The sequence below is a fragment of the Aspergillus karnatakaensis genome, assembly GCF_047715665.1.
Source record: "Aspergillus karnatakaensis strain CBS 102800 unplaced genomic scaffold BJY04scaffold_72, whole genome shotgun sequence".
NCBI lineage: Eukaryota > Fungi > Ascomycota > Eurotiomycetes > Eurotiales > Aspergillaceae > Aspergillus > Aspergillus karnatakaensis.
Window position 1 is genome coordinate 30,935 of NW_027395784.1, and position 23,418 is coordinate 54,352.

The 23,418-nt window shown below is 51.1% G+C and overlaps 10 protein-coding genes across 10 annotated transcripts; 7 read left to right on the forward strand and 3 right to left on the reverse strand.

Moving 5' to 3' along the window:
• Window positions 1–21: 21 nt before the first annotated feature.
• Window positions 22–1,737, forward strand: rpL3 (60S ribosomal protein uL3). The gene is made up of 6 exons (XM_073712937.1): window positions 22–153; window positions 227–258; window positions 340–397; window positions 469–625; window positions 686–1,359; window positions 1,408–1,737. Coding segments are annotated over exons 1-6 (1,179 nt in total). The 5' UTR covers window positions 22–151; the 3' UTR covers window positions 1,664–1,737.
• Window positions 1,738–2,261: 524 nt separating this feature from the next.
• On the forward strand, window positions 2,262–2,856 carry BJY04DRAFT_223404 (uncharacterized protein; the record flags this gene model as incomplete). The annotated part of the gene is made up of 2 exons (XM_073717687.1): window positions 2,262–2,505; window positions 2,594–2,856. The coding sequence occupies 2 exons, from the start codon at window positions 2,262–2,264 to the stop codon at window positions 2,854–2,856; spliced, it is 507 nt and encodes a 168-aa protein (XP_073565866.1).
• Window positions 2,857–3,625: 769 nt separating this feature from the next.
• Window positions 3,626–6,129, forward strand: BJY04DRAFT_148273 (beta-1,6 glucan synthetase). The gene is made up of 6 exons (XM_073708829.1): window positions 3,626–4,426; window positions 4,484–4,664; window positions 4,714–4,815; window positions 4,863–5,385; window positions 5,438–5,915; window positions 5,971–6,129. The coding sequence occupies exons 1-6, from the start codon at window positions 3,783–3,785 to the stop codon at window positions 6,020–6,022; spliced, it is 1,980 nt and encodes a 659-aa protein (XP_073565867.1). The 5' UTR covers window positions 3,626–3,782; the 3' UTR covers window positions 6,023–6,129.
• Window positions 6,130–6,597: 468 nt separating this feature from the next.
• BJY04DRAFT_200510 (uncharacterized protein) lies at window positions 6,598–6,871 on the forward strand. Its single transcript, XM_073712938.1, has one exon. It carries the CDS (start codon window positions 6,657–6,659, stop codon window positions 6,834–6,836), a length of 180 nt encoding a protein of 59 aa, XP_073565868.1. The 5' UTR covers window positions 6,598–6,656; the 3' UTR covers window positions 6,837–6,871.
• A 198-nt stretch (window positions 6,872–7,069) lies between these two features.
• Window positions 7,070–9,920, forward strand: BJY04DRAFT_231989 (Zn(II)2Cys6 transcription factor; the record flags this gene model as incomplete). The annotated part of the gene is made up of 5 exons (XM_073719669.1): window positions 7,070–7,549; window positions 7,596–7,676; window positions 7,723–8,339; window positions 8,396–8,584; window positions 8,660–9,920. 5 exons carry the CDS (start codon window positions 7,070–7,072, stop codon window positions 9,627–9,629), a joined length of 2,337 nt encoding a protein of 778 aa, XP_073565869.1. The 3' UTR covers window positions 9,630–9,920.
• Window positions 9,921–10,108: 188 nt separating this feature from the next.
• Window positions 10,109–11,585, forward strand: BJY04DRAFT_148363 (uncharacterized protein). Its single transcript, XM_073708830.1, has 3 exons — window positions 10,109–10,325; window positions 10,393–10,580; window positions 10,708–11,585. The coding sequence occupies exons 1-3, from the start codon at window positions 10,181–10,183 to the stop codon at window positions 11,113–11,115; spliced, it is 741 nt and encodes a 246-aa protein (XP_073565870.1). The 5' UTR covers window positions 10,109–10,180; the 3' UTR covers window positions 11,116–11,585.
• A 260-nt stretch (window positions 11,586–11,845) lies between these two features.
• On the reverse strand, window positions 11,846–13,742 carry BJY04DRAFT_148374 (PDK/BCKDK family protein kinase). Its single transcript, XM_073708831.1, has 4 exons — window positions 13,333–13,742; window positions 13,101–13,249; window positions 12,060–13,051; window positions 11,846–12,012 (listed from the first exon to the last, which is right to left on the reverse strand). The coding sequence occupies exons 1-4, from the start codon at window positions 13,442–13,444 to the stop codon at window positions 11,949–11,951; spliced, it is 1,317 nt and encodes a 438-aa protein (XP_073565871.1). The 5' UTR covers window positions 13,445–13,742; the 3' UTR covers window positions 11,846–11,948.
• Window positions 13,743–16,023: 2,281 nt separating this feature from the next.
• On the forward strand, window positions 16,024–18,093 carry BJY04DRAFT_148436 (uncharacterized protein). Its single transcript, XM_073708835.1, has 5 exons — window positions 16,024–16,852; window positions 16,924–17,105; window positions 17,191–17,496; window positions 17,553–17,977; window positions 18,062–18,093. The coding sequence occupies exons 1-5, from the start codon at window positions 16,548–16,550 to the stop codon at window positions 18,086–18,088; spliced, it is 1,245 nt and encodes a 414-aa protein (XP_073565872.1). The 5' UTR covers window positions 16,024–16,547; the 3' UTR covers window positions 18,089–18,093.
• Window positions 18,094–18,536: 443 nt separating this feature from the next.
• Window positions 18,537–20,857, reverse strand: ade13 (adenylosuccinase ADE13). Its single transcript, XM_073708833.1, has 9 exons — window positions 20,697–20,857; window positions 20,542–20,628; window positions 19,759–20,486; window positions 19,586–19,702; window positions 19,456–19,528; window positions 19,324–19,402; window positions 19,263–19,269; window positions 19,156–19,213; window positions 18,537–19,062 (listed from the first exon to the last, which is right to left on the reverse strand). The coding sequence occupies exons 1-9, from the start codon at window positions 20,746–20,748 to the stop codon at window positions 18,812–18,814; spliced, it is 1,452 nt and encodes a 483-aa protein (XP_073565873.1). The 5' UTR covers window positions 20,749–20,857; the 3' UTR covers window positions 18,537–18,811.
• A 1-nt stretch (window position 20,858) lies between these two features.
• BJY04DRAFT_148378 (EXO70 family protein) lies at window positions 20,859–23,351 on the reverse strand. Its single transcript, XM_073708832.1, has 3 exons — window positions 22,840–23,351; window positions 22,565–22,782; window positions 20,859–22,506 (listed from the first exon to the last, which is right to left on the reverse strand). Exons 1-3 carry the CDS (start codon window positions 23,121–23,123, stop codon window positions 21,119–21,121), a joined length of 1,890 nt encoding a protein of 629 aa, XP_073565874.1. The 5' UTR covers window positions 23,124–23,351; the 3' UTR covers window positions 20,859–21,118.
• Between the last annotated feature and the right edge of the window lie 67 nt (window positions 23,352–23,418).

The window sequence follows — 23,418 nt, forward strand, 5'->3', positions numbered from 1 at the left end:
TAAGTTATGCCCTTAGCCGCAATGGGCAAGGGCGCCAAGACTTCTCGCTTAGAGGCAGCCCACACTCGTTAAGCGTTGCAAAATCGGACTCCAAACCTGGAGATAGACACTCTCACTCACCACCTCGACAACTAACGACAACAGGGTCAAGATGTGAGTACCTCGACGCGAGATTGAGTCAAGTACGCATCAATGGACGAATACTGATCTTGCTTCTTCGATTTAGGAGTCACCGGAAGTACGAAGCGCCTCGGCACGGTTCGTCTACCTTTTCGCCCACGATCTTCGAGATGGGATTTTGCTATGTGCCTGGGGATCATACTGACAAGGATTGAACAGGCTCCCTTGCCTACCTCCCCCGCAAGCGCGCTGCCCGCCACCGTGGAAGGGTCAAGAGGTTAGTTAAATCTGCACAATCTGCGTCAATCAGATTTGGAGGGACGAATACTGAGATTTTTTTTGCGACAGCTTCCCCAAGGATGACCCCAAGAAGCCCGTCCACCTGACGGCTTCCATGGGCTACAAGGCCGGTATGACCACTGTTGTCCGTGACCTTGACCGTCCCGGTGCCAAGATGCACAAGAAGGAGGTTGTTGAGGCTGCCACCGTCATCGAGACTCCCCCTGTACGTTCAGAATTTTCGCACCCTGCTTTCGGTTGATGAGGGCTGACCGAGGTTTACTAGCTCATCGCTGTTGGTGTTGTCGGTTACATCGAGACTCCCCGTGGTCTCCGCTCGCTCGCCACCGTCTGGGCCGAGCACCTGAGCGACGAGGTTAAGCGTCGCTTCTACAAGAACTGGTACAAGAGCAAGAAGAAGGCTTTCACCAAGTACGCCAAGAAGCACTCCGAGGAGAGCGGCGCTGGTGTCACCCGTGACCTCGAGCGCATCAAGAAGTACTGCACTGTCGTCCGTGTCCTCGCCCACACCCAGATCCGCAAGACTCCCCTCAAGCAGAAGAAGGCCCACCTTATGGAGATCCAGGTCAACGGTGGCTCCGTTGCCGACAAGGTTGACTTCGCCCGCAACCTCTTCGAGAAGCCCATCGAGATCGACTCCATCTTCGAGAAGGACGAGATGATCGATGTCATTGCCGTCACCAAGGGTCACGGTTTCCAGGGTGTCACCTCCCGTTGGGGTACCAAGAAGCTTCCTCGCAAGACTCACAAGGGTCTCCGCAAGGTTGCTTGTATCGGTGCCTGGCATCCTAGCCACGTCCAGTGGACTGTTGCCCGTGCTGGTCAGATGGGTTACCACCACCGTACCTCTTGCAACCACAAGGTCTTCCGCATCGGCAAGGGCTCCGACGAGGCCAACGCCTCAACCGAGTTCGATGTCTCCAAGAAGCAGATCACTCCGTATGTACCTCCTTGACCCGAGTTCTGAATTGCGCTAACATATCGTAGCCTCGGTGGTTTCGTCCGCTACGGTGAGGTTAAGAACGACTACGTTCTCCTCAAGGGTTCCGTTCCCGGTGTTAAGAAGCGTGTCATGACCCTCCGCAAGACCCTTTACCCCCAGACCAGCCGAAGGGCCACCGAGAAGATCGAGCTCAAGTGGATCGACACTTCCTCCAAGTTCGGTCACGGTGCCTTCCAGACCCCCGAGGAGAAGCGCGCTTTCCTCGGTACTCTCAAGAAGGACCTTGTTACCTCTGCTTAGGGTGTTTACGGAGATTATGGTTTGGTGTAGTACAGCTTATTATGCGTTTCAATAAAAAAAGCGAATACCTTCAACATTTTTTTCATCTGTAACTGTACCCCTGGAAAAGTGTAGGCTACTCTAGAGAAAAGTAAGTACCTGCATGAGAAATGCAAAAGCTGTCTGTGCTGTGTCGGGGAGCGGAGCTGGTTTATGAAAATCCTTCAATTCCGCCTGAGCGACCTTGAAGCACTAATGAACTCTTGACCACGACAGCCAGTGCCATTTCTTGCTTGTCAGCCATCTTGTTTCTCATAGTATCAAGTGAAATTTCTATCCTTCGTTGCTCATGTCCAACCCAATGCGCAGGTGGCAGGGCGCCAACAAGGTGTATTGCGTCATTGATCACATTTCCCGTCCAGCTTCATCTCCATTAAAGCCTCTTGCGTCGCTCTCTTCACAAGGTTCAACTGCCCAACACCTCTCCACTATCTGTCATCACGTTCACACATCCACGGTAACTCAGAAAACAGCTCGCCAAAATCTATTTCTCTTCAGCCCGCATCGCGGAACACCAAGTCACATCCACCGCCCACCTACCACAGTCATCACCCGCACCATGGCTTCTGACGGAGACTACATGTCCTTTCTGAACAAGGCAAACGCAGACCTCGATAGTGGACGATCACAGGCTACCACTCAAAGATCCTCTAAAGCGGGCACAGAGACTGTGGACGCCAATGTCAAGGTCCCTACCCCGCTCACCTCCGTCGACGCATACTACATCTCCGAAGCAGACGAGCCGTTTGAGCCTGTTGCGCTGAAATGGGAGGGTGCTCAAAAGGGGAACTTTCCCGATACTTGTATGTTTTTCTACGTGTTCCTCCATATCTATAACTACTTCTCTCTGTATCGGGTTGATCTCGTTGCTGATTTTCTCTTTTGTTGAAGCCGACTTTTCAAAGCTTCTCTCCACCGACTCATCTATTGAGACATTGTCGACTTCGTCGTTCGACCCGAAGAACCAGTATGAGTCTGTTATTAAGGCCGTGAGAGCTGCAGCTGTACACGACTCTGATGGAGACGAATCGGCAGTCGAGGTCAAGGTTTATCGGGTGGAGGCTGGGACGTCGAGGGTTGAGTACTGGGTAACGGCACTGAACGCTAAGGCGGGGCTAATCGTTGGATTGAGGGCGAAGGCTATTGAGAGCTGAGTGCATGTATTATATTGTCGCGATTCTTTCTTAACCGGGTAAAGTGAAGCCTTGATAGTTCGGATACCCAAGCATTCCAACTCCATTCCTCTTGCCCTTTGTTATAGCAACAGAATTCTTCGCTCATTCTTGTCACTTACCGGAGATTTTCAAGGCTATCTGGACCGAAGATGGCCAGGAAGGTCTGGGAAGCCCTTCAAGGGGTAACGATAGGCGTCAAGCATTCCTGGCTGGCCCGCCTCTATAGGGATAGCCAGCAGAACCACGTACGACTGCGAGTAGGCGACAGGATAACGAATGTCTCCAGCTGGATTTCTTTTGAGCGAGAACTCGCAGAGAAACATGGAAACGAGTCAACAACAGTTGTCGTCCTGCCACTTTATTGAGGAGGTTTCCTGTCCCCGGGCCCTCTCTCTCCATCCCTTCCTTGACCCCATCACCTTCATTCATCGCTCATCCATTCTCTCGCCCTCAGTACCTACTCATTCTTGTCTTTCTTTTGTTTATTTTCCCAGCAGGCTTCCTCTCCTTTAGCCCTTTCTTTGCAATCGTGTCTTGATCGCGACTAGCCATTCCCTCGTCGACGAGAGCATGCACCACTGATTTCCTGCTTCCGGGTCAATGTCATCTACCTAAAACCTCGTTAGCCATCGGGAGCACGCCGTCTCATATACGTTCGTTTTGACTGTTGATAAGAGGGTTTTAAACACGGCATTGACAGCGTTAATACAAACTTCGACCTCTCTAACGGGTAGAGAGCGCAGACATCCTTACACCGTTGATTGATATCGCAATACACATATGGAATCATCCTTGGGTTGAAGAAAGAGGTGGTTTTGGTATAGAGAACCTCACAGGCGAGATACAGGGGCCACAGTCCATCGGAAACGGAACATACATAGATAGATCAACACACCGAACGCATAATGTCCGAACAATCTCCCGACACACCCTCTCCCCCCGAACAACCAATTCGAGAAACACCTCATATCCGCCTCAATTCCGGACAGCATGACGTTTTCTCGGATGACAACGCGGGCTCAATTCCGCCAGATCCACCAGAGCACGCAGCACGTCCTTTAACACCCATAAGACCTCGAGTCACCGAATCCCACTCATCAGGAACAATTCAGACCGTCTATACATCTTTCAATCACCAGGGCTCAACAGAATTCTTAATACCACCGCGGCCGCACCGACCTGGGGGTGATCTCGGCTCACCTAATCTGTCCATTCTCTCATCGAGACGCACAAGCTGGAGCTCGGAAGCTGGTAGCTATGATACGAAAGGCGGCTACCTTTATAGCCAGTCGCGAGTGACTTCGCGTGCGGAGAGCGACGGAGACGATGTGAACACGCAGACTGTCACGGAGAAGTACAATATCATGCCCACAGATGGTTTATTACTGTTCCCAGAAGACGTGGAGAAGGACGATTACTTACATAACCCGGATCCGAGTGATAGGGAGCGAGAGTGTGATATTTGGAACAGGAGAGGCATGATCAATGTTGGGGGCTTGATATTGCTTACCATAGGGTTTCTAGTACTCTTTATCGGGTATCCGGTTGTGTATGCTCACCAACTTGCTCATGTTGCTGGCTGTGGCTGACTGGTCTCGTGACTTAGGACGGCTATGAAGGGACTCGAAAAACCACACCATACGAATTGTGTCCCAGGGGATACATTATGCCTTGATGTCGGGGATCGACCGCTGCTTTTTAATCTGCGGAGAGGACTCATAGACCCGGATACGCCGGAGTCGGCACACTCGATGAAGGCGGAAGATGGAAAAGAATTGCAGCTTGTGGTAAGCTCGGTTGATCGGCTATTGCCGGCACATATACTAATAATTGCAGTTCTCGGATGAGTTCAACACGCCGGGGCGGACATTCTACGACGGAGACGACCCGTACTATCAAGCTGTAGATATTTGGTACGGTGTCACACAGGATCTTGAGGTTAGTGCCACAGCCATAAATTATAAAGCTTTACTGACCCAGTGCAGTGGTATGACCCAGACGCGGTGACAACGAGAGATGGGGTCCTAGAAATTCGTATGGACTCGTTTACAAACCACGAGGTAAAGTATCGATCCGGCATGGTCCAGAGCTGGAACAAGCTGTGTTTCAGCGGTGGCCGCCTGGAAGCGAGTATATCACTACCCGGTGACGGCAAGGTGTCCGGCTTCTGGCCTGGATTTTGGGCAATGGGCAACCTCGGACGACCAGGACATGCTGCTACAACAGATGGCATGTGGCCGTACAGTTACCACGACGGATGTGATGCAGGAATAACACCAAACCAGAGCTCAACGGACGGTATTAGCTGGCTGCCTGGGATGCGGTTGCCAGGATGCACCTGCCCTGGCTCAGATCACCCCAGCCCTGGAAGGGCTCGAAGCGCTCCTGAGATTGATGTTATTGAGGCCAGTGTCTCGCCTTTGAACGATGACGAAACCAAGATAATTGGATCCGTGTCACAAAGTTTGCAGATGGCACCATTTGATATTTGGTATATGCCAGACTATGGTATGTATCCACATCCTACTTTGGCTTCATCGTATACTAACTGAAAGAACAGACTACACTGCTGTCTACAATCAAGACGTCACCCAGATCAACAACTACCGCGGCGGACCCTACCAACAAGCCATGTCCGGCCTCACAAACCTCAACAACAAATGGTACAACGGCCGCGAATACCAATCCTATGCCTTTGAGTATACCCCCGGCGCAGCCGGAAATATCACATGGTTTGTCGGTTCCGACAAGACATGGACACTGGACGGCCGATCCATCGGACCGAACGGAAATGTTGGGCAGCGAGTGATCCCTCTGGAGCCGTTAGCGATTGTCATGAATCTAGGCATGGCCTGGAGTTTCGCACCGATCAATGACGGTATCGAGAAGCATATGCCGGCCTACATGCGGTTTGACTATATCCGTATTTATCAAGATCCGGACGATATCAGCGTTACCTGTGATCCGTCAGGGTATGAGACGACGGAGTACATTGCCAAGCACCCGGTGGCTTATCAGAATGTGAATAAGACGACTTGGTATGTGCTCACCACATAGTTGCTGGTGCTTCATTACTGACTTTTTCGTGTACAGGGCCGATGCTGGATATGACTGGCCGACCAATACCCTTATGCATGGATGTTGATCTACTAACTAAGCACACGACTGAATTATACTTTCTCTTTCATTCGATTATATCTACCTATGTAACAGCGATATTGTTGTTTGAGGTCATACCTTACGTCGTTGAGCGGCATAACTCTGGCGTTGAGGTTGTTGTGCACTTCTTTTCTTTTTGGGTCGTCTAGTCCAGGGGCCTAGAGACTTGCTACACTTTGTTCTGTTCTTGACACTGGTGTTATTGGATAATAAAGTCCTGTTCTATTCTAATCGACTCGTTTCCACTTTCCAAGCTGCTTGGTGGCCATCCTTCTTGCCTCTTCTATCTCTTGTAAGCTGAAAACTGAGGCAAAGTGCAATGTTTAGCATACACGAGTAATCCAAGCATAAATTACCCAATCAATGGATGTTTCCCAACACGAGTCATGAGGAGGGGAAGAGGAGAGCTCCGGCCGCCAGTGGTAATCATCAACTAGGTAAAGAGGGGGCCATCCAGACTCTTGAAGGCTCTACAGAGTATAGCATATCTTGCCTTCTCGCCGAATCCTTCGCTTCTTTCTTCCATTTCACTGGACAGCTGACTCTGTCTGACACCTCTTTGCTACCACTGTCTTCTGAACCGGATGACCGGAACGCCGCCGCCAGGCATAATTTGAGCAATGCAGACGCCTCTGGAATTAAGTCAAGTGGGGCGGAATCTGTGGGCCTTTTTCGCTCTTTATACTGGGGCGATCTACAGCATGACGATGCGACGCCCATTCCCAATTCTAGGGTCAAAGTGGACACTGAAATGGGTTGAGCAACCTTTGTGCCCAGGAGAGAGTAAGCCTTCTTATTAACTCCGAGCCTCCTAGTCAGAAAGACTGAATCTAACAAAGAAACCCATGATATCAGAGGATTAATAATGGGCTGATCCTTTAATGCGGAGTCCCCACGCAGCAAGCTAACCTAGCTTTATTTCCCCGCAATCTCGCCTAGGAATCTAGTCTGAGTGCTTTCCTCCTTTCAGTCTCGACTCTTAATTCTCGGCTTCCGGTCCCATCTGGCCACATCTCACCACCATCCAGCAAGAATGTCAACTTCAGACAGAAAAGAGATACCCAATTCAGCCCGTTCGAGACGCGCCGCTCGTGCCTGCGCTCGCTGCCACTCCCGCAAAGTCCGCTGCGATGGATCTATCACCGGGTTCCCCTGCACGAATTGTCGTCTCGATGGACGGTCTTGTACACTACACTCTGGAAAGCGGGACAAAGAGAAGCAGATACTCAGAGCAATTGCGAGGGACTGTGATAGGAGTACCGCTTCGCCGCCGAGTACAGGCGAAGTATACCCGAGCCAGCCACACCTGGCGTTTATCAAAGCCCAGGGGAACTTGAAGGTGCCAATACAAAAGGTCATGGATGTGTTCACGAAGCATTACTTCCTTTATGTGCATCCTTGTCTTCCAGTGATTGACGAGGCGGTGTTTTGGGGAAAGTATCGCAGTGTTGATGGGAGCGCGGGCAAGATCTCGACGTTGCTGTTTCAGGCGATGCTTTTTGCAGCTAGCTCGGTACATCTCCTTTTATCGTGTGTACTGAACGATACTGACTGATCAGTTTGTCCCCATTGAAGCAGCCAAAGAGTGCGGCTACGACTCTCTCATCTCCGCGCGAGACGACCTATACCGACGAGCCAAGGTATTTCCTCCACCGAGTATTCATACATCATGAGCTAACAAAACAGCGCCTTTATGAAGCAGGCATTGAGAAAGACCGCCTGGTCATCTCCCAAGCCGCTCTCCTCCTAACCTACTATACAACTGATGCCGAGCGCTCCACAAATTCCCATTGGCTCCGCATCGCCATCCGCTACGCAAAGAAAGAGCGCGCCCATTTATACTACCACCTCCACCCAAGTCGCAAAACAACAGATCTTAAACGAGTATGGTGGTGTTGCATTATCAGAGACCGTATTATCTCGCTCGGCATGCGCCGTCCAATCCAGATAACCCGCGACGATTTCGACTTTCACCAACTAGGGTTGTCGTTTCAGGATCTTGAGGATGAGTGTCTACACTCGGAGGTTTATACCCCGGATACAAAAGCTGCGCTATTTCGGGTGCTAGCTAGTTTGTGTCATCTTGTTGCTGCAGTCACGGATATGATCATGCTCGTTTATCCCCCGACGCAGAGCATGCCGTATAGTCTGGCGGATCGACGTGCACAGCTGAACCGTTTGGAGGAGACGAAATTAACCTTGCTGGACTGGGAGCTTACCTGGGTTGCGAACCCGGATGGGAAGGAGTATTATGTTCATCCGTCTTTGACGCTTTATACAAATCTCTGCGCAATCTACTTTCAGTACCTCACCCACCCATCAGAAAGCCTCGCTTGAGATTAGACTAACATCAAGACAGGTCCGCAAGGATAGCTCTCTGCAACCGCATCTGCCTTCTAATCGGTCATAACACATACCTAAGCGACGAAACTGACGCCTCAAGAATCGAATCCTGCCGCGCAGAACTCGCCTCCGCAATCCGTTCCACAGCTGATAATGTGAAACAGCTGATCCTGAACGGTGTCGCTGATAAGTTACCTATCAGCGCGTGAGTTTCTCTTTCCGACCATAACCATCTCCACCAGCTCATAGACCTCCCACTAACCACTATCTACACAAATAGAGTAGCATACACCCTCCTCCCCCAAATCCTCCTGAGCATCCAAACCCAACTCTCTACAACCCCGGAAGACAAACAACTGCACGAAGTCATGCTTGTTTTCTTCACAGAAGTCTCTCGGTTCCTCCGAAGCCAGTACTACATGCGTCTCATCCTTGCCGTCTCCTGGAAAGCACTTGAGTTATGTCGACCTGCAGCATCGGCATTGACGGTTCATGAATCCGAGGCTGGGATCACGCGGAATGAGCTAGTTCTCACTGCGGGATCCATGAGTTCTGAGGTTGGGGCTGGGAATGGGGAACTGAGGAGAGTCGATGCGGGGGGCTTGTTCTACTATCCAAGTTTATTTCAACTGAAACTCACAGAGTATATCCGGCTATTGAGGTATGTGGACGAGTTCATGTCGCTCAGGGCTTTGCCAGGGGATGAGGGGATTTATCCTGTGGTGCAGACGAGGCAAGGATCAATGGTTGGGGGGATGATCAAACATAAGCATACCAATCCAATCACGGATACGCATAAGTGGGACCCGAACAAAGAAATCACGGCGAGAGAAGTGACTGTTCTTGACAAAAGTGACTCCTGGCAAGAAACGACATTCTCAAATCCCAACGAGGACGACAGCTGGACGGAGAACTACTTTCGGCTGTATTTCGGGGATGCCGAGCTGGCGGACTTGGCTGCTGCTTCGAAGGCATGGGATGAGTCGTCAGTGCATGGTAGCTCAGCTACGACTATCACGGACTCAGGGGATAGTACTGGTACTGAGACTGGGGGTGGTGACAAGGACAGTCCGAGATCCGTTTATGGGAGTGAAGCAGGGTCAGGATATGGTATGACGAAGGAAGTGCAAGTGCAGGAATACGTTGAGATCGATCCTCGCCTGCTCAGTCCCAAGACTCTAGGTTATCCAGCCTCACCCTTGAATCCGCTGCAGGATATGCTCGACTGTTTACCCTTACTCGGTGAGTAATCACCCGCGGTGGTATTGGACCATCCTATAGAGTATAATAGAGCATTCAACTCCAAAGCCCCGAAAGTGATAGCTCAAAAACTTCCACCCCCACGTTCCTGATACAGCTTTTAACCCGCTTTCCAAACTACTTCATGACCTATAAAAGATACCATTGAGCAGTCATATGCAGCAGAAAACTGAGGATAGAACAGCATATGAGTTTCCACAGGCCATACTCGGTGGTATTGCTGAGGAGCTGCAGCTAGTAGCATAATGACAGAGATAGATTGAATACTGAGCATGTCTCCTTTCATCCAACAAAAAAGACTTTGAACTGGCTCAAAAGGGAGACAATATACCCCGGACAATATTTTATATGCCTCACGTGAGCGGGGTACTTCAATGTCAGTGGAGCTTTTTCTGCCTGAGGCCCTGAGCCCATTGGCACCTCCGCAATTCCGCGCTTCGATCGGCGTCAAGTCAAAACACGCTTGAATTATCTACTTTCGACTTTGTTCTACAACCATTTTAGGACATTTATTCCTCTCTGCACGCATTCAAGAAGCATAATGTTTAACCCAAACCTCCCATTCCATCAAACACCCACGCAAATCCCGCGATCACGCACTCAATCCCGCACACCCATAGTCATCGACTCGGAATCTGAAGACGACGACAATGGCGTTACGCATCGGACCCAGACTGGTTATGACAGTGCGTCCTCACTCACCTTCCCACCCGATTACTGGATCCAGATCTAGCTGACAACTATTTGAAACAGGACGATATAACCCGTCCGCCTCGACCTCTGCCTCCCCAGCCTCCTCCCACCACCACCACCAGACTTACCCCCCACCCCCCGAACAAGAAAAGAAAATCCGCTCTCGCCTTCGCGAGGAGCGCCACGCCGCGCTCTGTGTACTGATGGATCGCGAACTCCTCACTATCCAGGCTCTCGCCGCGCAGGAGGTCAGCATACCCCTCCCCCCCACGTGCCATCCCACGCCATCAACCCTCCGCTCGCTCCTCTAACACCCCTCCCTTCGCAAGATAAAACACACATACAGCCTATACCCTAACAACCATGACACCACAGACTCTCCCCCAGACCCGCCGCCGCTTCCTCTCAACGCTCCTCTCCCCCTCCGACCCCGCAACCGCCGCACTAGTCCGCGCCGACCAATTCACCGTCCCCGTCGCCCTGCCCTCGTCGATATCGTCCCCGTCCACCAGCACACTCCCTGAGCCGATGGTCGTTTCGAGACGCGTTGTTGACGTCTGCGAGACTGATGATGCGGGGTGGTTCCGGCCAAAGGAGGGAATGGGGTCTGGGGCGAGGTCGCCGGCTGTGGGGAGTCGGGCGGGGACGCCGGAGAGGAGTAAAGCGCAGCAGAAAGGGAGGAGTGCTTCTGGGAGGCATTCGGTGACGCCTAGAGAGAGACGGAGGCGGTGGAGCGGGGCGGAGAGGCAGGATTTTGGGGCTGGGTTTGGGGAGCGGCTCTAGCGGGGGGAGTGTGACTGCTGGAGCCTGGAGCGGGGAAGATTTAATGATGCGATGAATGGGTGATTTTACTATAGGCTACAAGCGGGCTTGTATGGGAAGAATAATGCTTGTCGGCGATCTGGGGTTTTGATTAATCATTTCAAAAGGAGCATGGAGTTTTATTCAGACAGTCAAATTGCCATTCCTAACCCGTTCAGGTCCTTGTACATCTCGGCCGTTTCGTTGCATAGTAAACTAAACAGCATAGAAGCTATAATACACAAAAATAATAATAAGAGGATATCGAGAGGTTAAAGGTGAAATGATGGAGAAGAAACGGCAATGGTAAGGCGTAGAGCTTTACCGTATATACAACGGAACGCTAGCACGTGCCTCAGGTGTTATACCCAAGCATGGCCGCACGGCAAGTAACTCTTCATTTTATCGTCTGCTTCAAGAAGATCAACACGACATGCCACTGATTGAATGGCTCGCACCACGGGCTACTTTGGCGCGGTTCGAGGCACCGTGTCCTGCATATCATGGCGGTGGCCATTCTGTCTTTGATGCAATGCAGAAAGTCAAATGATTGAGTGCGCACAGATGCGGATTGTCTCCAGCTAGCTGTGGTTTCAACCTCGAAAGGCATTTCATTTTTCTGGGTTGAGCAGGCTGGCGGCGTCTCCGACCTGCTTGCGCTCAGAGACTTCCCTGCTACGCATCCGCGAACGGATAGCTTGTATATTCATCGGCGTCAATCCTTGGGATGGCGCTGGATCCGGTTCCGTATAGAAGGGGTGAAGTCTGTGGGAAGTAGAAAACCGAACGCGACCATCCCTCATGACTGGTAATTGTCATTGCAGGGGTTCTGAACTCGAGGATAAGCGGTTCAGATGGAGGTACACATCAGTTCCGTATCTACAATCAATTAGTATGAGATCTAGGTGTCTGCTTTGAGAACTTACCCTTCCATACTGATCAATTTGAGGTCGCCGCCAAAATACCGAGCGTACAGTCGACTAATTGGTAGACCGTATCCGAAGCCAGCCATGGGAGCTTTGAAGTCGCTCTTGTCGAAATCCGGGTCGAGATTCGGGGTTTGCTCCACTGTTGTATACATATATGTCCAAACAAGAGGAATTGATGATCGCGGTATACCGCCGCCTTCATCGGAGACCTTGATCGTAATGTCCTCCTTGCCTTCGGCGACAATAACCTTGGTGACGGGAAAGGCTTCCTTGTCTGCGCCATGTAGCTCAACCACAGCTCGGAGAGAGTTTTTCAGGGTTTCAAACAGCATGTGAGACAAGTGGCCCGGGACATACATGAAGTTCAGGTCATCTTTGCAGACGAGCTGGACTTTGGGTGCTTCGAAAAGACCATAGTAATCCTCGCAAACAAAGCGAGCGTTCTCGATAGCCTCGAGAGCAACCTCGCGCACATTTGTTTTAGTACAGATAATGCCGACATAATTTGGATGGCGAACGTGTGTTTGTTCCGTGAGCGCGATGTGTTGACCAATTAACATCCGTATACCTATCCGAGACATGTAGAAACGATCGAGGAAGGATTGTATTGTCGGGTCGATTTGCAAACGCTGGCGTTTCCGCTTCCATTCCAAAATACCCTGGGCCACTGTGGTCACAACACTGTCGTGCCGCCGTTTTATCTGTTGTAAAGTCTTCGCGAAACGTTCATTATAGTCATTCAACTCCGGGGGCCAATTTCCTTGGTCATCCGAGGGGACAAAGTATCTTCGCGCAGCAGCAGCAGCAGCCTTGCCATTGCCATTGCCATTGATGGTAGTTGGAGAAGAGCGGTACTGCCCTTCTTTGATGCTAGGATTGTGCGTGGTCTCGGCAAGGATTCTGGAGGCGCCATTGTGTGCTCTATTGGGGCGCAATAGACGGGCTTTGACTTCTTGAGTGAGGGACGGTCGAGGCAGAGTGATAATTTCCTGATCATCATTAGTATGGATCGGTAAGGACGGGTGCAGTGAGTCATACCTCAAACGACTGGGCGTACCAATCTTGCACTTTCTTGATCGAGGGCATTTCACTGAGTCCATCGGGAAGCTCTCCAAGGTCTTGAACACGATGGGCGAGACGAATTGGGAGTTCTTCCGAGAGAAATTGAGAGGCGCGAAACAAAGTTCCTATTTCGGACAAATGGCATGAGATCAGCTCAAAGACAGAGGGAAGGGGCGGAATATTGCTATCCAAGCATGAAACAACTCACCAGTTGACGGTCTGTCCCCAAATTGAACCATCTGTCGGAGGGAAACTCCTGTTGCTGGGAAGTTGGCGTAATGCCTGATGGTGTCCATCAGGCGCTCCGACGGCTTCCACATGCTGTCGAAAGCGAATTAGGCCACGCGGCCGTCACACGCACAATATCCCAGTTGCGTTTGACTCGAACAGATTTGGACGAGTTGAAGATAATTGGGGAGAAAGCAATAGTAGAGAGAGATATCTGGGTTGTGGGAAGGTTGCGAGCGGCTATGACGGTCGTGGATCGTAAGGTCGGGGAGCTCTAGACTACTACCGAGGTTGTCGCCGGACTGGAGTAGTGGGAGCTCAGGAGCGCAGGAGATGCGAAGAAACACAACCGGCAACGCAGGGAGGAAGAAGGACAGAAGATGAACGTCGGGGTTTCAGATGGAAGAGTCACGCCTGACGGAGAGTTTTGACAAAAATAATAGGCTTCGGTCAAGGGCGAGCTGAACAGCAATCAATGACTCTTTTTGGTCTTGCGGAGAGAGCCCGGGGGGTGTCACGTGTGGGGGGTCCTAGAGCCTAGAGGGCATGCGTGCCGTGGTTGGTTGAGATGGAAAATCAGACGATCCAAGAGCTTGGAACTTTCAAAGGCTTGGGTTCTTCAGCTTTCTCTTGTCCGTGCTACTGTAAGTACTCCGGACTTCAAACAGACTCCTACAAAAGTGTAGTGTCTACACGCAGTCAATTGGGAAATTGCTCCTGTGAGCAGAATACCAAGTTCGATCTCCAGACGACCCGAGGATCCTCGAGCGCACCCGCGGCCAGCGACGGGATTGGAAACCCCCACCTTTCGGGCGGTCCAGGTTCGAAAACCTCGAATTGCCGATGAGAATGTGAATGTTTCTCCGGATCTCCCCTTCGCCCGGATATGGGTTGATTCCCCTCGGTGAACTCCCGATTCCCAGACGAAAATACTCCGTGATGATTGATTGTGATGGTATGGTCACCTGATAGTCCCCTTGAACATGAGTACCTACATTCCCGGATCTTACAGGAGTAGTTACGTATGCGCAACTACCCCAGACCCCTTGAAACTCTGTACTCCATACTCTCCCACAGGTCATATTCTCCTACCGTGATATGATATCAATGTCAAGCCTCAGCGTCGAATATCTCCCTGTTACCTACTCCATCGGCGGGTATCCAGAATAGCCTTTGCAACTGCGTTCGGCACACTGCGGGCATAAGTTGTTGATCCGAGCAGGGCAGCAGGCTCCGTATCAACTTTATACTGAGATCAATAGATCATGCTTCTCACTCAGGGCTCTGGCCAAACGTGAAATGGCTTGGCACACTCAGCCTCTTGGCAGATTTCCGATTTCATTACTCGCATGAATTGGAGACTCCCATGCTGCTTCACTAGGACCGATATGGCGAGGTGAAGGTATAGTAGAAACCGAGGATTATTAATTCAACGGCCCCAACACTGAGCCCAAACCCCGGCCAATGGATCGTCTAGTAGTGTTGGTTTGAGGGAGATATGCCCGTGAATGCCTCAAGGACCAAGGCTCACTATAAGGCAACGACGGTTCAGCGACAGTGACAACGCGTCATAAGAAACAAGGTTGTCCAATATCCAACCATCTATCTCGAATCCCTCGTATCATCTCTGCTGTGGTGTCTATCCGTCATGATGATCGTCCCCCCATGAGCGTTCTCAGTTCTTACGGCAGAAAAGCCGAGAGAAAAAGGCTAAGCGTAACGGTGGAGGGGGGAGAGAGCCTCTCGCGGGAGGGTAGTGGTGTTTATTGCCTGCCAATTTAACTCGATTTCCTTTCTGGTTGAGGTGCTTCTATCCAGCGAAACCAAGGGGAAGTTCGAACGACGCCGTCGCAACCGTCTGTTATTTTCCACCTGTTCCGCCCGAAGCCTTGTGCGAGGAGGGAGATGCAGTGGAGTCTCGTTTATTGTTTGACACCTGTCGACCCAGCCAACCAAAGTTGTTTGTGACTGCGAATCCATCGGCACATTATCTCACTGGCTGTCAGTCAACCACGGCGGAGTGTCTAGACCTTTTGAACTGCAATATGCGGGTTATTTCCCATCCTCACTGGCCTTGTGTTTACGTTTTCCCCAAGGCGGCACCATCACTGTTGCTCGCAGCGGACGGGAAAGAGGACACCCAATTCGATGCTGTCGAAAGAGCAGACGTTTCCTCTGATAGCACGATGAAGTCATTCTCGAGCGGGATAAATCAGGGCTTGCTTGAGAAAGGTGGATCAATCTGTATGTTGTCGAGTCCTTCATGCAGCATAAGCGAGTAGAAATTATTAGTATGATGCAAGCGTGCACACTGCGGCGTCAATCGTTTTTGTACTTTGGTCACTGCCATTTCATCATCAGCACGTACTTTTTTTTCACCAGACGATCTAATTATTTATTATTTTTGCAGACCTCTTGTTGCGTTGTTAGGTTCGCCGGGGGCAACACTACCTACTTACTTCCGCCGATAGAGAGCCAGCCAGGAAGGATCCGCAGATTTCAGATTGCCCGTTTTGCCCTCGTGCTGTCAGAGGCTAAAAGTGGCCCCTTCGCCGCTGGAGCTGAATTCCGTTCATCAGGTTCTACCTGGCATTTGCCAGGTAGTGGAATCTGGTGGACGTAACGAAGGATCGTTTAGACTAGTATAGACTGATCCTCTGCGCAGGGGAGCCGGTCCGGGGAGGGGGGATGCAGATGGGAAGAAGATGTAGATAGATAGACGTATGGAAGAAGGATGAATGGAAGGGAAATAGAAGAGAGAACGGACGAAGAGAAGGTGGACAGTCAGTCAGTCAGTAGTGAGGAGAAAAGCAAGAAGTACGAAAGGCGTCCCAAAAAGGAAATACAACAGAACGCACGATAGAAGTCGTGGCCCCTCTTTACGCCTCGCGCTGTCCATCTCCCTTAACAACAGACCCATCGGCTTCAACCCTTTGACGTTTCCGTCTGAATTTGTTGCCTTTTGGTGGATCGATTACTTTGCTGGGCCCTAGTTGATTTTTCTTATTTCCTTTTTTTCTCCCCTTGTCGCCTCTTCCAAAGTTCAAATCATCCTCGATCCTGTGCCTCACTCTCCCTTTTCTTTTTCCTGCCGTCTCACTTCCTGCCGCTAAGGACAAGGATTAAACGCCTTCGACTCGCAGGTGAGCCTTGCACTGTACTTTTCGCTCTGCTGTTCGATGTATAAAACAGAAGATGTCACGTCGCCGTGCTTCTAACAGTGAATCATTGGCTTCATCCTCTGTCAACGAGGCCGTGGCCTATCCTTACTCCGGCATGCAACAGAGTCACCATAATTTCTCCCAGCGGCGCGGCCCGATTGAAGGGCCTGGCGGACGGAGATTGACTCGAAGAGTCACTTGGCGATCTTCCACTTACAAGTTGATGGCATCGTTGTGGGTGTTGGGAGTGCTCTATATCGTCTGGCTCATTCGTGACATCTTCTACCTTCCATTCTCCTACTCCTCAGAACACACGACCAAGGCAGATTCTGGGGATGAGTAAGTTTCTTGCTCTGGTCTGGGTAAATCTCACTGCATAGCGGACGATACTTATTGAATTCTGCTTACAGTCTGTTAGCTCAGTACGTGGGCCGTGAAGCATGCGGCATCTCCTCTCAAGATCTCTACTTGCCTCCTCATTCCGGTGCCGACCCTGTGTCAGGCGAGCTTTACTGCCGGTCTCGTGAGTCGTTACTGAGTTCGATGAGTAGTGGCGGGCGCCATGGCTTTGGCGCTCCTTATACTTCTCAGAGTGAGTGAGACACCAACTCAATCGCGTCTCTCGCATTCTTTGCGATACGCTGGTCCCGTGCCCTAATTGCTAACTTTCAAACCAGGCTGTTCATACCACTGGTACTCCGAGGCCGAGATTTGTGAGATTCTGGGGCGATTTGACGGCCTCGTTTTCATCGGCGACGACTCCCTGGCCGATGCTTATGCGGGCTTCAATATCCTCCTCCGCAAGGATTTGGAACAGGGATCCTTGAGGGAGTGGGAACTAGGGACTGCCCTATACGCAACCTGTGGATGTGATTCCCAGTTCACAAGCTCTGCTTGTTCGTCATCGCGAATTTTCTCGAGCGAGGAATTATACTCTCAGGGTGGCAAGACCAGAACTCAAAGCCCCTATATATGCTCTGCCAGTAAGCATCGCAAACTCAACGTCGTTCCAGGTTAGGAACGCTAATAACATCTCCAGACACCCCTCACATGTTTCTCCCAATTACCGCCTCACCTGCACCGAGTAGCATACATAACAAGTTCAAGAGCCTACTTGCTCGCCCCTCTAAGAACAAGAACCCCATCGCCGTAATCCAGAGTCTCTCACTCTCAACCTCATACTCTCTCGAAACCGCAACAAACAGCATAGATGAATGGCTCACCCTGGCCAAAACCAACGCAAGAACCACCACCTTCCTTTGGATCGGCCCAACAGCCCCCGGCCATCAAAACCCCCCGGAAGACAACGTCCATGCAACCAGCTGGCAGTACACCCAAGATACCGCCCAGGTAGCGCAAGCCCGAGGCATTGACGTTCTAGGCATGTACAATGCGACGTTACAGGCTGAGAGCTGGGACGGCTTACGCTACGGCGAAAAGGTCGCCCTTATGCAAGCGATGATGGTAAGACCCTACTCCTGTACTATGCGACACGTCGCACTGCATCCTGTGCTGCATGTATGTCCGACTCACACTGACATGTCACAGGTGATCAATTGGCTAGCGTTGCTTTAGTAAAGCCGAACTATACTCCAGTCGGGTGTGGCAGGATGTGGTGTGGTGATGATGTATGACACAAAAAAAGAAAAACGGGCGCGATGACTTCGGTTGGTTGATTCGGTAGTATTGGTTCTGGATGGAATTGGGTTGGATCTGGGCTTTGTTTTTTTCTTTTTCTCTTCTTCTCCTCCATCTTTCCTTCTTTTCTTTTTCTTATTTTCGGCATTTATTTTTTGTGCAACTTGATGCCCTATTTACCTTTCCGGAACCTGCCTTTTCTGGTTTCGTGTCCAATCTCGCTCTTCTTGCGCTCTAGATTTCATTCGATGGCTATTACCGAGTCGGGTACTATGCACATGTCCTCTTTTTTCCTCGGCAGTTCAACCTGAACGGTATGGACACTAATTCTTTGAGTGTTGTTTATATATATAACCTTTTACATTGTTTCTTGATCTCTGTACTTCTGTAAATCGCAAGTTATCGAGTTATGCCATAATATCATTAATATATACATCAAGAATCATCCAGCTGTCTAGCTCGGCAAGTAACGAGTAGTGCTGAGTATCCATGAGCCATTTCCTGTTCTGCCTCAAGACGGGGGAAGGAGAAGATGTATTCTAGTCACAGAACTACACGCTCGCGAATAATCTAAGCACCCATGAGTATGGTGAAACAGCCGGCCGGGGGTCAAGTCAGGCCAGATTCAACCTCTTCCCTCTAATTTCCGAGGCGAGCCGCCTAGACGTGAAGAGCGGAAGTCTCCGCGTTAGCGAGATGAGACTCGTAGGGCTGCAGAGCCTTCTTAACCTCCGTGGAGGTGAACTTCTCGACCTGTTGCGGGGCGCGGCCGACGAAGGTGCTAGGGTCGAGGAGAGCGTCGAGCTCGTCGAGGATAGGGGCGAAGAACTCGGTGCGGCGGATGCGGTCGAGGAGGTCGTTGTTCTTGCCGAGCTTCTTGACGTTGTCGGAGGCCTGGTGGGAGAGGACGCCTGTTTGTTTTGGAAGAACTTGTTAGCGGAGGGAAATAGATAGTGGTAGAATGAGTTGAAGATGAGGATAGAAGGATAGAAGTGGGAACGTACGGATTTCCTCATGGGCGTCTTGGCGAGAAAGACCCTTCTTCACGCAGGCCATGATAACCTATTTATGTTTAGTTGGGGTAAGTCGGGATTGGTTGGAGTATGCGTACGTTCTCACTAGCGGAGGGGTCAGTATGAGGTGGACAATGAATTAGTATTAGGATGACTCACGTTGCCATGAAGGGGAGCTCATCATTGACACGGCGCTTGATGACCTCAGGGTAAACCACAAATCCGGAAGTGACGTTGTCTAATCTGGAGTAAGTCTGTGGGTTAAGGCATGTCTTGGCCGTTAGCACTTACTGAGAAGGATAAGACACGCGTCAGCGCAGAGATAGAGCTCGGGGATGCTGATCCGACGGATGGCGCTGTCGTCCTGTTTGAATAGTTAGACGCCAATGCATACCAGAAGAGATCGGACGGAATAACTCACCAATGAACGCTCAAACCACTGTGCGGAGTAGGTGTCAATGGCGTCCTTGGGGAGGTTCTGGAGGTGCCTGCCCAGCGAGCAAAGGCGCTCGGACCGCATAGGGTTGCGCTTGTAAGCCTGCACGCAATGGTTAGCTCGAAATGCAGTTGTTTATGCCACGCACGGACACTTACCATTGCACTGCTACCAATCTGGTCCTTCTCGAAAGGCTCCTCAACTTCCTTGAGCATCGCCAAGTGGCGGATGTCAATACCAATGCGCTCACAGGTGGATCCGAAGGAGCCGAGGGCGTTGGCTACGTCAACATCAATCTTGCGAGAGTAGGTCTGACTGGAGATGATGAAAGCCGAGTCAAATCCGGCCTTCTCGGTAACAAGTTCATCCAGCTGCTCAACCTTGGCGTGATCTCCGTTGAAGATCTGAAGGAAAGAGGCCTGGGTACCTGTTGTACCCTTAACGCCACGGAAACGGAGATCATCACGGGCCCGCTCAAGGTTCCTCAGATCCATCAGTAAGTCTTGAATCCACAAGCAAGCCCGCTTTCCGACCGTAACAAGCTGCGCAGGCTGTCCGTGGGTGAAACCCAGGCAGGGCAGGTCCTTGTACTCCTTCGCGAAAGCAGCCAGCTTGTCAATGACAACGGCCAACTTGGGAATGAGGATGTTGAGGCCGTCGCGCAGGAAGATTAGGTCGGCGTTGTCCGTGCAATAGCAAGAAGTCGCGCCCCAGTGGATAATACCGGCAGCTGCAGGAGCAACCTGACCGTAAGCGTGGACATGGGCCATGACATCGTGCCTGCGGCGCTTCTCCTCCTCGGCGGCAACCTTGAATTCTTCGTCCTGAATGGTGATATTCTTGCGCATCTGCTCAATGGCCTCATCGGTAATGGGCAAGCCGAGCTCTGTCCCTGTCAGTGCTTCGTACGTGGGGCTGCCGGGTAGGGCAGGATAAGGCACCTTTCTCGGCCTCCGCAAGCCACAACCACAGGCTTCGCCATGTCGAAAATCGATTCCTGGGAGAGAAGAGATACTTCATCTCATCGCCTATGAGCAAGTTCCAGCTGTTAGCTTACCATTGGACAGCAATGCATGGGTTTGATTGAGAGACTTACTTGCATAGCGCGAGTTGAGAGGGGTCTGGTACACATCATTGCTTGAAGACATGGTGTCGGAGGGCAATTGGAGGTCGCCAAGGGAGCTGAAGGGCAGCGGTGTAAGGTGAAGAAGTATGTGGGCTGAAGTATCACGCCCCCAGACGAAATTTTGCTACGACTATTTTTTAGGCGGGGTGAAATGGCATGGCCTTATCAAGCACAATCACGTTATCGGACCCCTTATCATCACATGATCCCACACCCCACGCTCAGGAACAGCCGAAATCGGACAGCTTAAATTCTCACCCGCACTATGTATGTGTAGAGCGCTCAGCGCTGTAGGATGGGATTACCGATAGGGGCATAACAAGAGTCTCAACCTGGATCCATGATTGGCCTGCCAGTCGCATCAGGCGAGATTTCAAAGCGGGTGCACCACATTATTGCAGCGCGGCTAGCTGTGCGGACAAGCTGCCCTTATCATACTTGGCGTACTTGCCGCGACCCTTGTCAACTTCGTGGTAACGGTCGTAGAATCGCGCATAGAGCGGCTCAAGAACTGCCTGCACCTCACGAGCAAGTACACTGCGCACTTCTCTCTCCATATATAGAGCCTTGTGCCGCGCCACTAGCTCGTCAAAGCTTGCATTGAATGATTTGAACTTGTCTTTGATAGCATCTTTGTCGCGCGAGGACAGTGCTTTGACGATGGCGCTAGAGTCAACAACACCGCCCGATTGAGGCCGTCCGCCTGCGGTCCGAGAAGTATACTGTACGTCAAGGAGATAGTGCGACGTCTCCTTCCAGGCATCCAGATAGGTCGAGGTTGCGCGTTTGCGAAAGGTGTCGATTCTCGAAATACTATCTGGGGATCCGAGGTACTTGGCTAGCTCTGGGCTTGCCCTAATCGAACGGTCCACAATGCAAAAAACGTTCGACAAGAATACACCTTGAACGGCTTTTGAACGGTGAACGGCACGACTGCGTGACTCTAACGAAATCATAAGAGCTTCAATCATATCAAGAATAAAGTGAGACAATAGAGTCGAACTGTCCGGGCTGACATCCAAAGGCGTAGAAGTTGATGTGTTGGATGCCGACCGCCAGTTGCCATCTCCCAATGAAGTTAAAATGGACGCAAGAGGTCCAGAATAAGCAGTCAGCGTAGTGAGTGAGCTCATTACCTCACCCACCAGAGGCACAGAACCACCATCTGGTGGAAGCATAGGTATTCCTGCCGCCTTGCGCTTTGTTTCTTCAAGCAACTCTGACAGAGACGACTTGGCAGTCTCTCGAACAGGCCTCAAAGCTTCGATGAATAGGCTCTTGAGTTCGCCAGTTTTGGCGTCCACCCTGTAAGACATGGCAGTAACGATTTCTATGATCTCGAAAGCTAGAAAGCAGTCGGTCATGAGATTTGCGCGAACATACTGGTTCAATTCACGGAGGGTCTTGGAGTACTCGGCCATTGCCGAGCGGCAAGTCATTTGTAAAGCCAGTCCTTGATGGTCCCCTGTGAATATACGAGATATCGCCTCATATTCCGCGTATATGAAGTTCTCCAGTGCATTCGAGTAGATTCCGATACCGTTGGTGCCTTGCTTGTACGGCCCGTCGGTCGGCCTTCGCTTGACCGTGTTGAGCGATGCGATGGCGAGGTTTTGCGCGCTAGTCGTAATGTATGGTCCTCGAATGTCGGCATAAATCTTGAGGGCAGGGCTGCCACCTTCGCCTCGATGCGGGGTGTGAACCGCTGCCGAGCTAATAGCAGCACATATCGGGGCTATTTCGGCGATGTTTTCGTCCGGTATGGAGGGAAATGGAAGATCTAGCTCGCACAGACATGTAAGTAAGCATCCGAGCATGAGTAGGTGCTGAGGTTATACCTTTAGTCAGGTAGTGTAGCGGTTCGATAGAAGTGACATGCTGCCCCAACCTGAGCCGCAACAAGTCCTGCAGCTTCGTATTTCCGGTGTTCAGTAAAGATGTAAACTCGCTAATCGCCTTTTGATTCGATTTCAGGTTCGTTGATGTGAGGTCTACTAATGCATTATCGACTCGTTTCATTGCCGCAAGGTATTGAGGTAGATCATCGGTCTGTGGTCTAAGCAATTGACAGGTGTTAGCGGAAGACAGACGCAATGTGAGGCTGGTCTCATACCCTGCCCGAATGATGCCTTCCTCCTGATTCTTCGCATCAAGTGGCTGTCGAAGACGATCAATGGCCTCGTTGATCTTGTCTATGTTACTATTCGTAGTTTGAAGCGACTGCGTATTGCTATAGATAGGTCCGATAGCATGCTTCACGACGTTCCCTCCGGTTTCGAGACGGACAAGGGACCCTTGGATCTTCTTGGTCAGGCCCTTGAGCTTCTCAAGATTGGCGTATAACACCTCCACCTCCGCACTTTCTTCGGCGAAAGCCGTGTTTCTTGGCGCGACCATAGTATTGAGGGCCAAGGAGGCTCAGGAATTCAGAGAATAAGCTGTTTGCGAGCTGTCCGGATAAGGGATATCATGTCTCGGATAGATGCGAGGGATAAACAATAGGTCTAAAACGGTTGAGAGCGGAGGCGCCTGGCCTCATGAAGTGGAGTTTCTCGTCATGAACTCGGGTATCGACATCCAAAGAGTGTGTTCGTGGAGCGGCAGATCAAACAAGACAGGACTGACTGCCCGTGGTCACAGAGAACAGCGGCGCAGCCTAGAGAGCAACTCCACGGTTCACAGGGTCCAGCAT